Here is a 16,328-nt window from a genome sequence, read left to right on the forward strand (position 1 = left end):
TAAAAACAAGAAAGAAGGGGTTTCTTAAAGGTGGAGCTAAGATTTTTCAGTAATGTCTTCCTGTAACTGTTGTCTATTTTTTCTTATTAAAAGAAACCATGCTACCTTAAATGTTTAAATGCTTTTATTTGTATGAAAGTCAAGTGTTTGTATTTGCTGGGAAGAATGCAATTATTATGTAACAAAAATATCATCCAACATCAATTGTAACTGGGCTTCCACTAAACTGCAGAGGCGCAATGCTATTATTACCATTATTATTGCTGTTATTATTGATTAATCAAAAGTTGAATCTTTAATTTCTGGCAAGCTCATATTGTCTATACATATGAGTATTTTTGCTAACAACTGTATTGCTGCTATAGAATACTTGAGCCATATTTCTGATTCATAGATAGCAATACATTGGCTCTATGAATTGTCTTTTGTATACTGGAAGGGAGGCAATGATATTAATTAGTGGCAGTAACTTTTAAACATCATTTCATCCCAGTTCCCACATCTATGTGACTGTACTCAATCATTGCTGTATCCTTTATGAGATGGCAGCTATAAGAACAGTAATGCATGAATAGTTTGTATGGCCATGTTTCCTTTTGATTTTATAAATAACATTATTATTATTAGCTTAACTTATACCATTTTATTCCTCAATTCTCTTACAGCTATTGCTACAGATACATACATATAAATATCCTGGAAGCATTTACCTTTCAGGATGTGCTTATATCTCTTTGGTCCACTAGCTCTTATATGTCTGAGAATTCTGGGGTTGGCAAAGCTGATTGGACCTCCAGCAAGTACTCTGATGTTAATCAGCCTAGTGTGCAAGACAGGAAAGCTGATAGTCTGAGATTGCACTTTAAACTCAGACAGACTGTCAGTCTTCACGGTGGGGCATGGCCTGTTTATGTGATCAGATACTAAACCTGGGAGAAAGCTGACAGGCACACTCTGTTGTGTAAGCAGCAGCCTCGTGTGCTTTAGCTGACAGACAGTGTGTAAATCTGTCCATGCAAAAATTTAAATGTTTAGTTTGCTCTTAGTTACTGTAAAAATCTGCTTATTTCTGTCGGCACAGCAGTGACCTCACTGGGCAGAATTGCTACACATAGAGGCGCAGATAAGGGTCTGCTTGTGTCAGTCAGTCATTCTTTGATTGGCAGGAAGGTACAGAGGAATTCACTCAAGGTGTACTTCAAGCTGAAGCAATAGACAACATGTTTTGGGGCAGGAATAGCTTTATTTAGCTTGGTTATCTTGTATCTTGAGTAAATGAATAGATTATATCGTATCTAATTATGATTCTAAGAATAAATATGCTATAATATCAGTAAGCTCTGACAATACTTATCCCAAGGCAATATTTTATTTAAAAATTTTCTGTTAGATTATAATTTCATATCTACAGCTGTTTCATGGGCTTTTGTGTTCGTTATATGATTTCTTTTTAATTTATAAAATAAGTTCATTTTTTGGTTCCTTACTGTGATTACGAATGACTTGATAAATGTGGATAACTATTCTTTATTTTAAATCTTATTCTTGAAGTTAAATTACTATTTTATATTCAAACATACGTTTTTCATTCTACTGAGATAAATATGAAGTTAGTGTTTTTATCCATGCATTCAGAGAGACTAGAACAACTTCCATGATATAAAGCTGTTTATTTTATTAATTACTAATGGGAATAGCTTTTCTTTTATATTCACTGGCTAAGCAGTACAGTATCTGATACTGAGTTTATCCTGACCTTTCCACGGGAAAACTACTTGTAGTGGGGAGTCGGGCTTGTCCCGGCTCTGTAGATGCCTGTGTCTCGAGATGCTGCACTGCCTTAACACAGTGTCCAGGTGTATCCTAAGAAGCCTGGCAACAGTGATTAAAGCAAAAAACGTGTTAAATCTGAAATGCTGCCATTAACCTTTTGACATAAATATGTAATTGCATTTTAGCTATTTTGCTTGTAAAATTATAGTTGTCTTTATTTTTTTGTCTGCTGCCTAAATTCAAAACACAGTTATATTGAACTCTATTAAAATGATTTTGTTGCATAATGGTGGCCTTCATATGATCAACTTTTAATTGGTTTTTTAACTATTAAATTCAAACTATCCAAATTTTCAAGTCAAGAGCTTTGAAAACATTGCGATAAGATTAATGCATAGATTCTAAAGGATTTTCTGTACAGCTTGTTTTCTGTTGCTGTTTCTTGTCCACAGTACTAATTAATCCCTAGTCAAATCTGTCCTAAAAGTTCACATTTGGTTGGGGACTCTTCTACACGGTATTCAGCTGGAGCCACAGTACTGCTTTACACGGTATTCAGGTGGAGCCACAGTACTGCTTTACACGGTATTCAGGTGGAGCAACAGTACTGCTCTACACGGTATTCAGGTGGAGTGACAGTACTGCTCTACACGGTATTCAGCTGGAGCCACAGTACTGCTCTACACGGTATTCAGGTGGAGCAACAGTACTGCTCTACACGGTATTCAGGTGGAGCAACAGTACTGCTCTACACGGTATTCAGGTGGAGCAACAGTACTGCTCTACACGGTATTCAGGTGGAGCAACAGTACTGCTCTACACGGTATTCAGGTGGAGCCACAGTACTGCTCTACATGGTATTCAGGTGGAGTAACAGTACTGCTCTACACGGTATTCAGGTGGAGCGACAGTACTGCTCTACACGGTATTCAGGTGGAGCAACAGTACTGCTCTACACGGTATTCAGGTGGAGCAACAGTACTGCTCTACACGGTATTCAGGTGGAGCCACAGTACTGCTTTACATGGTATTCAGGTGGAGCGACAGTACTGCTCTACACGGTATTCAGGTGGAGCAACAGTACTGCTCTACACGGTATTCAGGTGGAGCCACAGTACTGCTTTACATGGTATTCAGGTGGAGTAACAGTACTGCTCTACACGGTATTCAGGTGGACCAGCAGCCTCGCTTCGGGTGCTCCCCAGGGGAGATCATCTCAGTCTTTTTTCACCTGTGCTTTCATTGACAATTTTTCTTCCACCTCTCCTGATTCTAAAGCGTATATGTAGTGTTCCTTAGTTCTTCCTATCACACTAGTTTTGAAGAATAATATATAGCAGTAATCGTTATAAACTTGTTATACAAAAAACAAGGTCTGGAGGTGCACAACACAAATTCCAGCTATTCTGTGAAGCAGTTTGCAGATGAGGACCTCTCTCTCTCTCTCTTAAGGAAGTGTGTGAGTGCCCTCCTATAAACTGTGGAGACATTCATCCCACTGTTATCTTGTAACTGCATCCACACCAACACCCTTTTCTCTGTCTAATTGCTAATTACTGATTTTATCTTAAAATTAAAAGAAAACCCCCCAACAGTTCATATTGTTACCATTTTTTAATTAAATACTTTTGAGGTGAGAGGATTAAAATTTAAGAAATTATTGTTCCTCAGGCAGCAGCTCCTCTGGCTTCTTGCCTATGCTTTTCTCCATTTTACTTAAGAGTTTCTAGTTTAACGATTGAGTACCTAGTTTGGGGAGTGACCTAGTGGTATTTTTTAACTACCTTTTCATATCTACACTAATTTGTTAGAATCTGAGAGGATAAGATGCTATAGGTACACCTGTTTGGCAGTTCACCTGGGCCTCACACATGCTTGATTTGTGTTCTCTGCTTAGACGCACCCACCCCTTATGTATTACTTTAGCAGCTTGAAGAATGGAGACCTTCAAATTTCTGTTTCTAGATTTAAAGTGTTTTTGTTACAGAAAATGATTAGGTAACTGTGTGTGTGTGTGTGTGTGTGTGTGTGTGTGTGTGTGTGTGTGTGTGTGTGTGTGTTAGTGGATGCACCCCAAAAGTAGTTAGGCTCTGCCAGTGTTTTGGATGACTTTTTTTTTTCAGGTCCAGTGTCTTAGAGCCTGGTGATAATCTCCATACGATTGAGCACTAAGGGTCACATCCTCTAAAACCCTGAGCTCACTCTGAACATGCAGATTCTCATTTTAGTAAATAGCCTCTGGCTCTAGCTGTCAGCTTTTGCAGAAGTACAAGACATAGAAGAGTCCCCGCCTTCTCCCAGTGTACCCTGCTTGAGTGCCCAAACTCTGTACATGACCCTGTCCACAGAGGTCTGAGTCCCTGCCACTCGCATTGCTCTTCCTGCCCCACTTTTGAACAGAAGGAATTATCATTTCCTTATGTCTAATCATTTTTAGACTTTCAAATCTTTCAGTTCAAATATCAGAAAGCCCAAACTCTACAGTTGTTTGATTATCTGCCTTATACTTTCCGTGTCTGTAATTGAAAAACTCTTTTCCATTGTGAAGTTCATTTTGAAGCCTTCAGTGAAGTTTTTGCTTTAGCTTTCCCACTCTTCTCCTTATGCCCGGTATAAATTTATCTTGTCACTTGTGTCCTTACAGTTGTCATTGCTTATGCACTTAATTATATTGGATCAAAATTTAATTTAATATTTTGAATGCTGGAAGGCATACTATAAACGATAGTGTTATTCCACATGGTCTTTTTCTGGGGTGTTGAAGATTTGAAAAATTAGTATAAATGTTCTATATGCAGTATTTATAGCTGTCTGTATAAATTGTCTTTTGCAGTCACTTAGATTGTATGAGCAATAGGTAAATACTGTAGGTCTCTTTTGTGGAAAGAATTCACAGCTGTTTTGCATCAAATTTTGAAAATAATGCTCTTTTGTTGTGAAAAGAATCTAAATCACTATGCAGTTGATGTCCTCTCCTTTTAAGAGAGTCTCCTCATTCATCCGTTCCCCGGATGCACATGTGCATATGCCCACAGATACATGCCTCCTTCAGTTGCACTCAGTGTTGGCAGCTCATGATGTCGTTCTGTCTTCGGTGCAGCACGTTAGAATGTGATAGCTACTTTTCCTCATTGGACAGTAAAACCTCAGAATTCTTCAGACTTGGTTTTCATATTAATCTAGTATTTGTGTCATTCTTAGGAAGGGTCAGTTTTGTACTCAACCCTGAGGTCACTGGGTAGTCCATCTCAACCCTTGTACATAATCTCACCCTGAGCTCAGATGTTTTCTTAGATCATCAGACTCAAAGGCCAGGGCAATTACAAAGTCCCAGACAACAAAACACCCAGGACAGGGAAAGCTACTTTTCTTCCCTCTACCAAATCCCATAGTCATTGTAAAAGAGTCCAGTCTTTTCTAAATTTGGCCAATATATTCAGATTTACAAAAGGTCTTGTATCCAGTTGGATGATGGTGGTGCACAGGTTTAATTCCAGCACATGGGAAGCAAAGATAGGTGGTTCTGTGAGTTTGAGGCCAGCCTGGTCTACAGAGGTCTAGGACAGCCAGGGGTACACAGAAATCCTGTCTCAATAAAGGAAGTAATAGTAATAATAATAAATTGATTAGTCACTTGACAAAACTTATCCTTATGCAATAAGTGATGGTCTCTAGCACACACAGTCCAGCATGACAGGAGTAATTCTGAGAGTTGGGTTCCTGGGCAAACAAGCTTTGTTGTTAGAAATGTTAACTTAGTGCGTGAAAGCTTTCCTGCTCTGGTATTCTCATACTGATTCTTACAGCAAGTCGCAACCTAATAAACACTGGTGGCTATTGTCTCTCAACTCCTGTATACAGATAGAGAACTAGATGTCCTGATGTAAGTAGTTCATGACTCTAAAAGGCTATTATAGTAAAAAGTTTCAACCTTATCTGCTGTGACTATAACCCAAACCATTTATGATCATCTATGCTGTCTGTGGCTTGCTCAGAAATCCAGTACTACTTTCTAAGTACCCATTAGTTCATCTTTGTTGAGTTGAATCTTGCAATGGTTATTGGCAAAACTGGCTTTATTACAGTGTAGAATAGGCAGATCTTCTGATTTCACTGTTTATAGGACACAAGGGATCTAGACTGTGAACTAAATGAAGAGCTGTCCTATGCCTGTAGTTATATAATTATGACTTGAACTCATACCAAGAAACAGACTCTCATGGTCATCTTGAGACACCAAGACGCTGCCACAGGAGTCTTAACCAAACCTTATGTGAAGTCTTTTCCAGTCCCAGTTATTGCACCCCTAGGTATCTCTGACCCTTCCCCTGCAAGGAGCTGAATTGTGGTATTTAAAGGACAGTATGGGGTTCCTCTTTAGCAAATGGCACTTGGCATCATTTGTGGGCCCAATGTGTATGAAGTATTAGATAAGCCTTTGATGTACAGTTATAGCAGAATCAGTTGTTTCAAAGGATGGTGATTAAGCAGGGACAGTTTTGTTGACAGCGTTTACTAATATACTAAATCAGCTTAAAATATCACATTTTTAAAGAAATAACATTTCCAGATTTGATTTTGCAATTGACTGTTTTTGAAAATCTTTGTTTTTCTCCCATCTATGTCTGTTCTTAATCATACTGTTAAAATCTGTTATCTAATGTGATTGCTCGCTGTGTTAAAATAGTGTCATCAAGCTGGAGTTGGTTGTTCATGCTTTAATCCAAGTAGCCTCCAAACTGAAGCAGAGGAATCCTAGATTTAAAGCTATCTGTGTAACACAATGAGACTCTGGCATAACAAAAAAGTCATCTTGTACATTTTTTCATTGAAATGCAAATGACCCAGTTCTCAGCATTCAACACATTTGGTAATATATGATGGGGAATAGTTAATGGCGCTGTGGTTCTTGCTATAAGCTTGCGGCTTGTAGAGGTTTGTTAATTAGGTAACCAAATAGATAAACTTGCCCAGCCTAATTCTCAGAGAGGGCATTCTTTGGTAGGTTTTTCCCAGATATTCTCCTGTGTGTATTGCATGCACGTGTATTCTGTTTGGCTAGTCAGATCTGGGAAGGATAAGGCCACATTCAATTCCTTGGAAAATCATAATCACAATTGTAAAAAGCAAATGCTGAAAATATAGGAAATAAAAGAAGAAAATTATTGACAATTAATGTTATTAATATCAAAGCCAAACTCCTACGGTGGTCATCACGGCTATTTAAATCTGACTTGTACACAGCATGGTTTTATTTCTGCTGTTTCAGACTTAGCTCAAAGCAATCTCGATCCACAAAAACTTTCCTATTTATTTTATTCTTTGATACCTTTTCTGAACATCTCTTAAAACTTTCTCACAAAGTCCCCTCATAGCGTATTGGTTTGTTTTCTAATTGTTTCCCTGACTTCAGTATTGATCGCTAAGTTATAGGCTCCTTTGGTGACTGTACATGTTTTTCTTTATTTCTAGATTTGTACATAGCATGTTTTATTTTTAGACATATAGTATGTCCTAATGTGTGTTCTTCTTTTGGTTGCTTGTGGCTACAAATTGAACATTTTTCTGTATGTGTTCTTGGTGGCCAGGCATTAAAAATTGGTCAGCTCTCATTTGGATGAGTGTATAAATAAGGATCAGAATGAATTTTATCATTTTAACTAAAATTATGTATTCCATTAGAATAATAACATATATTCGATAAGCATTTATCTTTGATTTAATATTTGTAGCTGTGGTTTAAATTGTTTTATATAAACCCAGTGTTTTCATAGCCAAGCTAAAGGCAAAAAGTTTTGTGTGTGCAAACGAGAGAATAGTACCTACCACTCTGCCTTGTCTTTTTGTCTCGAACCTGACTTCTACCATTATTTGAAAATGCTGGCACCTCTCGGCTCTTGTGCCTGTGATACAGTTGGAGGAGGTAGCTTTGCAAAGGCTGGAGCAGTCTGGGGTAGGTTTCACATCCACTCTCCTTTCTGCCTGTTCTCACTCTGCTCCTGTGGTCCCGAGAAAGGCATATATTGAATCTTCTGTTCCAGCACCACAGCTCTGGTGCTGTTTGGCCTTGCAGAGAGTCAGAGTGAGCAGTGTAGAGGTGATGTTGAGAGGACACAGCCTGCCATCTAAGCCTGGTAGGCTCAGCACAGCTGCAGGCCAGGCCAGGCTCAGTCTTCTTTATTAGAACCTAGCTGCCTCTGTTTTATGTCATGTCTTCTGCCCTTGTGCCTGGAGAGACAATGAGAATAGTGTGTCAAAGGTCTTGATGGCCCCACAGCTCCAAACACTTAGCATCTGGCCCTTCGCCGAATTTATGACCTGATCTATGAGACTATCGTAGGGGAAATCCAGCTAAATTTTATCATGGTTTGTTTAGACAAAAACTTGTGGTTTCTTTTTAGGAAACATCACAGAAATAAAGGTTTTTGAAAGATGAATGCAAATCACTTTGCAAACTGTTGTTGAGATCTTTGAGCATGGTCTTTAGAAATGATGTCTTCTGTAGGTTGTCAGTGCCAGAGGCAGCCTGAGTATGCTTAAAACTGAAAAGGAAAAATACAAAAACATTTTTACTTTTTAAAACATGAATGATATGCTTAGAACTTTAAAATGACAGGCACCTGCATGGGTGAGATTAAATCTCGTTTCATACTAGTTAACAAGAATCTAGTCTGTTAATTAGGCTAATTATCACCTGTTCATGGCAAAATTGTACTCAAAACTCTTGGCTTAAGTAATGGTTCCCTGGTGAACTGTGTAAAAGCCCTCACGGGAGGCCTTCCAACTCTCACTGGAAGCCACGCTGGTAGCTTCAGAGCTGGATTTAGTGATTGAAATCCTCCTGTCCTCCTGGTTTTAGCTTTTTTTGGCTTCTTGATCTATAAGTTATGCTCACGTGTTTTTGTTTATGTTTTGTGTGTGTGTTCTGCATTATGAAATGCTCAAAATCCAGCCTCATTGGATAATCTAGATAATTATATTGTATGGAATACATTTAATTTTATTCACCAGGACCTATGGACCTTCACAAATCTGAAGGGAGATGGCCAACAATGACCTAGGCTCTCATGAAGTGTCCGGTGTTTCTCACTGCTGCTGCTCTTCATGGTCTCCTTCTCCTCTCCTCCTCTTTCCTGTTCCTCCTCATCCTTTCCCCACCCAGTTGTTGTCTGCGCCGAAAGCATTAGTGTTTCACAGTGGTAGTGTCTTTAGATAGTGACTTTGTTACTGCAGCAGAAATCCCTGCGCTTCCTCATTTTGACCTATCTTCTGGGTCACATTTTCAGTGTGAGATGCTGGAGGGTGCACTGATGTGGCTGTTGTTTCTCTGTGCCTTTAGCTGCTTTGTTTAGGAAAGGAGTGATTGCTCACTGCTCTGCAGAAATTTACATGGTAACCCTACTGGGCAAAGATTTTAATCATGTTCATTTCATCTCTCAGTATGTCATTATATCATTCTTAAATTATAGCCATTAAAAAAGAGCCTTTTATTCCAAAGAAAACTGCCTGTGCTTCAGTACTGTTTGAACAACTTAGAAATTGTTTAAATATTTATTTGTTCATTAGGCTATTTTTCTAGGAATCAAACCTGTTGTGTTATAGTTCTGTATTGTGTTTATTTATAAAGAAGAATGTTGCTTGTTAGTTGCCTTTTAGTACTTTAGTTCTAGAATGATTTTGAGGGGGTGAACACTTGAGTATCAGAGTTTTGAAGGAGAGCGATTGCATAGCTTTTCATTATACTGGAATTTAGTGACTCCTCCTTAAACTCAGATGTGTCTCACCCATCTCTTCCTTTCTCTTGTGCTTCTAGTAAATGTGTGTGTGTCATTTGTCAGTTTGACTGGATTGCATCAAAGTGTCATGTAGAAGAAATAAGAATTATTGTTTGATTGTTTTATTAAATGATCAAATTATAAAAAATTTGAAGTATAGGACATACTTTGGAAGAGGTAACTGTCGTCTGTGTGCTCAGATTCTCTTCTTCTGGTAAACCACAAAAGTTAGCTGTGTAGTTGTGCTCGCCCACCGCCCTCTTCCTCCCTTTCTCAAGTAGAGGGAAGCAGCGTCAAATTAGGGTGTCGTACAGTTTCTGCATGTGAGCTTCATTCGTAAGATTTTGTGCCAATGGTGCATCTTTTAAAGTTATTTTTTAATAATTTATTTTATGCATGTGAGTGTTTTGCCAGCATGCTTGTATGTGAGCCATGTGTAAGCCTGGTGCTTGTGGAAGTCAAAGTCATCAGATTCCCTGGAGCTGCAGTTACGGATTTTTATGAGCCCCCATGTTGGTCCTGAAAACTGAACCCAGGTTTTCTGCAAGAGCTACAAACGTTCTTAATCACTGAGCCGTCCTCCCAGCTCTCTAACTTGTTTTTAATGTAGGTGTGACATTGAAATTTTTAAATCTGTCTTCGTAAGTAGAGCCTGAACTTACTCATTTTCATAGCATAATGATAGTCCATCTTATGATTAAGTCTAACCATCCCCTTAATCCTGTTGAAACTTCAATAGATGAATTTATATTATATAACTTTATGTATACAGTATGTCTTAGTTGTATCTGTCTGACTAGATTCTCCAGTATAAAAGTAGGGTTATAACAAGCTCAATATTAAATTAAATGACAATTAATCATTACAAGATTATCCTGACCGAAACAGATTCAAAACTTCAGAAAAAATAGTGATAGCCTGCCTTATTTTTTTTCTTGTTTATTTGTTTATTTTCAAGATAGGTTCTCACTGTGTAGCATTGGCTAGCCTGGCTGGATTCACTCTGTAGACCAGGCTGGCCTCGAATTTATAGAGATCCACCTGTCTCTGCCCCCCTCCCCCCGAGTGTAGGGACTAAAGGCGTGTGACATCACCTCACAGCTAGAGTGATTCTCTTATCTGTTCTATTTTTGCTTTTTCGAGGGAGGTTTCTCTGTGCAGTCCTGGCTGTCATGGAACTCACTCTGTAGACCAGCCTGGCCTCGTTCAGAGATCCGCCTGCCTCTGCCTACTGAATGCCGGGAGTAAAGGCATGTGCCATGGCCACCAGGCCTCGGAAGTGTTTTAAAGAGGCAGGTAATAAAGTGAGCTTTACAGGACACTTGTATCTTCATTTAGAAATGAGATGTGTGTACATTTCTATTAAATTTCTAATAAGTACAGTCTACTAGCTTGGAATTAAACTTTTTAATGGCATTTAAAGTTTGAATCTGAAGAAGATGAATTTAAAATTTCCTTTTAGAATCCTGACTTTAGTAATTTGGAAAGCTATAAAAGTAAATCAAAGTTCACATTTTGGTTTTGATATAACATTTCTCTTGTTTATCCATTCAGAACCAAGCAAATGCTCAAAAATTGTGTAAGGTCACAACACATGTAAAGGTTAGTTATATAACACATTTTAGCTCACTATTAATTCCTTAACTTTGTACAAGATGCATCCCAATGAGAAATTTTAGTTTTTGTTATATAGCTGATAATGAGGCTAGTTATTCCCTCTTGAGATTAAGTGTTGAAATGTAGACTTTGCTCTTGGTTCAGCTAACACAAATCATACAAGAAGAAACCATTGGAAGGGATCTGTGGGTACATGTCAACCTCTTCTTCTTACTGTGGTCTCTTAGTGTGGCAGAGGACCAGAGCCTTCCCCTCTGTTTCAACAGGTAGCTAAGGGAACAGCACACACAGTTGTTAGTGGTAGGCCTCTTCTGTGCAGTAACACTGGACGAATGGTTAGAAACCCTATTCCACTTTGGAATCCTTGTAAGTTTATACAGATGAACCTTTAATGGACTTTCAGTTTACTGTTTCCCACTAGGGCAAGGGCTTAATTGCAGACAGTTTTAGCATCATGGGTTTCTTACCTAAGAACTTTAGAGTGCAGATGTGTGTGTGTCTTCATAGGGATTGCTAAAGGAGTCTATGTTTGAAATAACTTCCCTCAAAATTCCCATGACCCTCCTGCATTGTCTTTCTGCCTTGAGAGGGTGAAGCAGATGCAATCCCTTTGTCTTCTGTGCTCATGTAATTCCGTCTTCCAGGTTGGACCTGTTTGTGAAGACCCGTTACTCACCTTCATCCTTCTTCCTACTAAGTACTAACCTTCATCATGAGTTTTTCCAAGTTGAATCTCTCTTTAAATTATGTTACAAAATATGTCTTCTGTAACCCTGCATAGCAAAGCATCCATGCCTCAGTCTGCCCCTCCAACTCACTGGGCTGTGTCCTTGCTCTGGTGTCCGGCGGCATTTGAAGGGCAGCAGGCTGTGTGTGTTGTCCCTCAGGGCTCTGTTGCACCTTTTCCCAGTTCAGGAGTTTTCTTCTGCACTTCCTGCTTCCCTGTTTTTACCCGTCTTTCTGTGTATGAGTGATGTGCCCCCTCCAATCTGCCCTGTCCCTTGCTTGCTCTTCTTTTTAATCTCCAGTGGCTTTTTACTTTTATGAATGGTTTTTCTCCCTTATGAGCATCAGCAGATTTTCTTGACACCCAAATCTTCCTCTTTTTCTGAGCAGTGTTCATAGACTTCGGGATGCCATGTCTTTCTAAGAGGCTCCTGGATGCACCCTGTGGTCCTTCAGTTTCAGGTCTTGCTGCAGAGTGGTTTCTGCTCTCCTGCTCGTGTTTCCTCAGGGCTCCCAAAGGTCCATGACGAGCAAGGGTCCTCCCAGGGCCACAGTTCTCATTGACATTAGACTGACTTGAAACAAGGGATCCTGGAAAATGTGGCACAGAACTCATGTCATTGTAGGCGACAGAAGGCTTGCAAATAGGACCCAGTCTTTGGAAGTGCACCCTGCGCTGGTGATGTGTCCACGCTTTCCTTTGCCCGTGACTGAACTTCCTTATCTCCATAAAAAGGATGTAGAATGCACAGTGTCCAGAAAGTCCCGTGGTAGTTTGAGTACCCTTTCTTTTCTTTAATCTGGCTTTTGTCCTTTCTCGACAGGCACTGAGCTTTAGTCTAACATTTTTATTATGTATGAATAATAGACAGTGCACATTGAGGTTGTGTAGATGTAATTTTGTTAAATGCACATCGTGGTAGATTTAAAACTGAGGGATTTATTTTGTCATTCATAAAGTTGTAATACAGTCTGGAGAAACTATTTGTTAAAGATAGCATCTACTTAACCTCCTTATTTATTTCTTGTAAGAGAAGGTTAGTTCCACAATAAATACATGGAGAAATAAGTAGATAGGGGAATTTATCTTAGAAATAACATCCCTGTCATGGTTTTGAAATACTAAATGCGTGAAGACCCGTCAAAGAGATATACGGACACGATATTTTTTGCAGTGCATTTCAAGGTATTTAGTTATATATGTCATTCTCTAGTAAGAATCAGCAGTGATCAAATGATACAGTGATTTCACAGTCAGCCTGTGTTCACGGTGCAGACAGTGGCTCCTCACATGTGGAGCGGGGAGACGGAAACTGGCAGTTTGCTGTTAACGAATGAAGCCCTTTAGACACGCTATGCCATTACTTAAAGATTTGCTCGTTTGTTTCTTACATATTTTACATGTATAGCATTGCTTTGTAAATATATGTAGTAAAGGAAAGCTGTTGATTTATGACTGGATTCCCAGCATTTATGGGGCTTCATTGATTTGTTAAAGTGATCTACATCTAAGACCAAATTGGAAGGGTCAGTTCTTTATCGTTTAAGATGCTTTGCCTCTTCTGACAAAACTGTAGGAATTGAAATCATGGCTAATGACTGTGTGAAAGTATGTCTTTTCTCTGGCCTGTACTGATAATGTGAAACTTAGCCATTAGTTTCTGTGTTTTTCTCCTTGGTCTCTGCTTTCTGGTATAATGCTTTCAGCTTTCTAAAATTGTGTAATTTTAATTTTGACTCTTAAGAAACATGTTCTCTTATTTGATTGTTCATTATCCTGAATTAATATGTTGAACACAATTATTCTCAGTGATACTTAAAACCTAATTTCATCAGAAATAGGAAGTAAATTTTAGTGATGAATTCATAACTGCAAGTGGAACGGAGTAGAAGAGGTATGGGTTTGCTCATGGTTCTCCGTCTTTACCTCTTACTGGAAGATTTAAAACTGAAGGAGAAATTTGAAATATTTTCTTAAAGACATATTGGACTCTTGCTTTTCAGTTTGTTTTTGTACAGGAGAAAATTGTGTTTTTTCTTTCTCAGTCTCATTTTAGAACAATATGTAGTTGTAATGCTTAATTTTGTTTACCATCTAAGTTCTTCGCAGGCCTGACCTTGCTTCACTACTGAGATCAGAGGAGATAGAATGTGTTTGGGCTAGTGTGGCTGCAGACTTGTTTTTGTCAAAAAAAAAAAAACCTTTCTTATGTACCCGTGTCACCAACCCAGAGGGACTTTTTATTCAGTAGCCATTTTGGGGGGAGTGGGGTCTCCTTTCATCCCCAAGGAGCATGGTGATGCATGGCTCCAGGCTGCTCTCAGGAGTCGCTGCTGGAACCGCACAGCCGCCCTCCTGGCAGACAGCAGAGCTTGTCTGAGTGCTTGAGTATGGATAGCATTTCATTTAGCCTTTGCTCTGACAGCCCATGCCCTGGATAAGTGGTGTAGGCCTGTACAGGTGAAATCTATTCTCACTTTTGCCTCAGGGGTGACTGGACTGTAACAGAATTTTTCAAACCCGTTGGGCCCAACCGCAAAGCAGAGAATAAATGGCTGAAGTGCCAGGCCTCGACAGAAAAATCAATGCCTGGTTATACAGACATGACAGAGCCAGCCTGCAGTTCCCTTTGCAGAGGCTGTGTGCACCGCACTTGAGGTTTACCACTACGGTATCTGGACTCATCGATGTGAGTGTGCAGCTCAAATTTACGTTGTTCTCTCTCCTTCATGCAGGAAATTTACATGCCACTTATGTGATAGAAGTTTCACAGAGAAGTGGGCCTTGAACAACCACATGAAACTCCACACAGGAGAAAAGCCTTTTAAGTGCACCTGGCCCACATGTCACTACTCATTCCTCACGGCCTCCGCGATGAAAGACCACTACAGGACGCACACAGGTGTGCCACACCCCTTGTAAATCAGGGACTGGGCAGGGGAGGGCTACATGTGCATTGGCGTTCTTGATAGCAGCCCGTGTTAAACGTGACTTCCTTGCAGAGGTCATGGTAATTGCATTTGAAATTAAGGTAGTGGTAATTGCATATGAAATGGTTTGCATTCTTCCCTCCGCAGTTGGTCAGAGTGTCTTTAATGTGACAATTTAGTGTAAGTTTTGTATGTGTGCATGTCTTCACGCAGTTCAGGTTTAGATCTGACAGCTCATTTCTGATGTTTGTGTACAAAGTCAGTTTCATAGCTGTGACCTTCATCACTGGCATATTATGTTTTTAAAGGAACTGGTCTTCTGTTTCACTGTAGCTAAATCCCTAATGTTTGAACACACTGAATCTTAGTTTTATGTACCCTTCCCTAACTATGGACAGTGTAATATCTCCTTCAAGAAAGAGTCATGTCACACCCTAGAGTTCTTAAAATGCAGAGGCTAATCAGAATTGAATTACTAGATGTCTTCAGAAAACTGTTTTTAGAAACTCACGTTCACATAAAGTTTTCACGTTAATAACAACCACATGTAATGTAACTTAGCCATCTTGAGATTCAGTGGAGTATGGTCTGAGGTTACATATCCCATCATGCCCTATGGCCAGGTGCTTAGTTTGTGACAAACTTTTGATAGTCTTTGTACAGTGGGCCCAGTACTCATGGTGTCTCTGGTGTGAGTGCTCCCCCCACCACTGTCGGACACCGTCAACTACTTAGTGTTTTTGTGGCCTGCTTTCTCTTTGCCCTACTCAGAATAGATTCCCTGTAGGAGAAGAAGAATAAATTTTAATCAGCATTCAGAAATGTTCTTCTGATTGTTGTGAATCCTGTATTATTGTTAGAAATTATAGGTTGAAAGTTCTCCTGAAGCAGTCTGTGGGAAGCCCAGGCCTCCTTAGCTTCCTTGACAAGGGTGTTGACGATTTAAGGTCTCCAGCCTGCCCTGAGAGATCACTTATATCGAACAGCAGATGAAAAGCCAGTGCAGATGTAATTTATCGTCGGCGTTTCCTTCTAAAGAATAATTGTGGAGACTTGGCTGGATCAATACTATGGATTTTTGTTGTTAGGTCTTGTAGTCTGCACCATAATGAGAGATAGGGGACAGTGGCTGTTTTCTATTAGAAAATAAAGGATTGCTTCCGTGGCTTTCTATGTTTGAATGCAAAATGGCACATTTGAAACTATTTCAGGTTGTTATTAAAAGAAGTCTTCCATTAAATCTCTGTTATCATTTAAATATGACATGTAAAAAGAACCCCTTCTTGGTTGGGTAAAATATCTCATTGAGAAATTCCTTAATTTCTTTTCTCAAAAAAAAAAAAATACTCTTGGCCCACTGTTCATCAGTTACCCCCCCCTCCACTTCCCCCCCTTAAAAAAAAAGCAAGTAAAAATTGAATTTGAAAACAAATCAAGCCACCAAGGTAAATATGACATACAACACACCTGAGACTACCACCTTAGATAAAATCCACACATGGAAAA

General features: G+C 39.3%; 1 protein-coding gene across 1 annotated transcript in view; it reads left to right on the forward strand.

Annotated features, from left to right (window-relative positions):
- Positions 1 to 16,328, forward strand: part of Znf407 (zinc finger protein 407) — a 370,732-nt gene that overhangs the window by 208,474 nt on the left and 145,930 nt on the right. The window contains exon 5 of the mRNA XM_075968133.1: positions 14,628 to 14,794. Within this exon, the coding sequence (XP_075824248.1) occupies positions 14,628 to 14,794 (167 nt within the window). The remainder of the gene's footprint in view (positions 1 to 14,627; positions 14,795 to 16,328) is intronic.

This window comes from Microtus pennsylvanicus, chromosome 4 (genome assembly GCF_037038515.1).
Source record: "Microtus pennsylvanicus isolate mMicPen1 chromosome 4, mMicPen1.hap1, whole genome shotgun sequence".
Lineage (NCBI taxonomy): Eukaryota > Metazoa > Chordata > Mammalia > Rodentia > Cricetidae > Microtus > Microtus pennsylvanicus.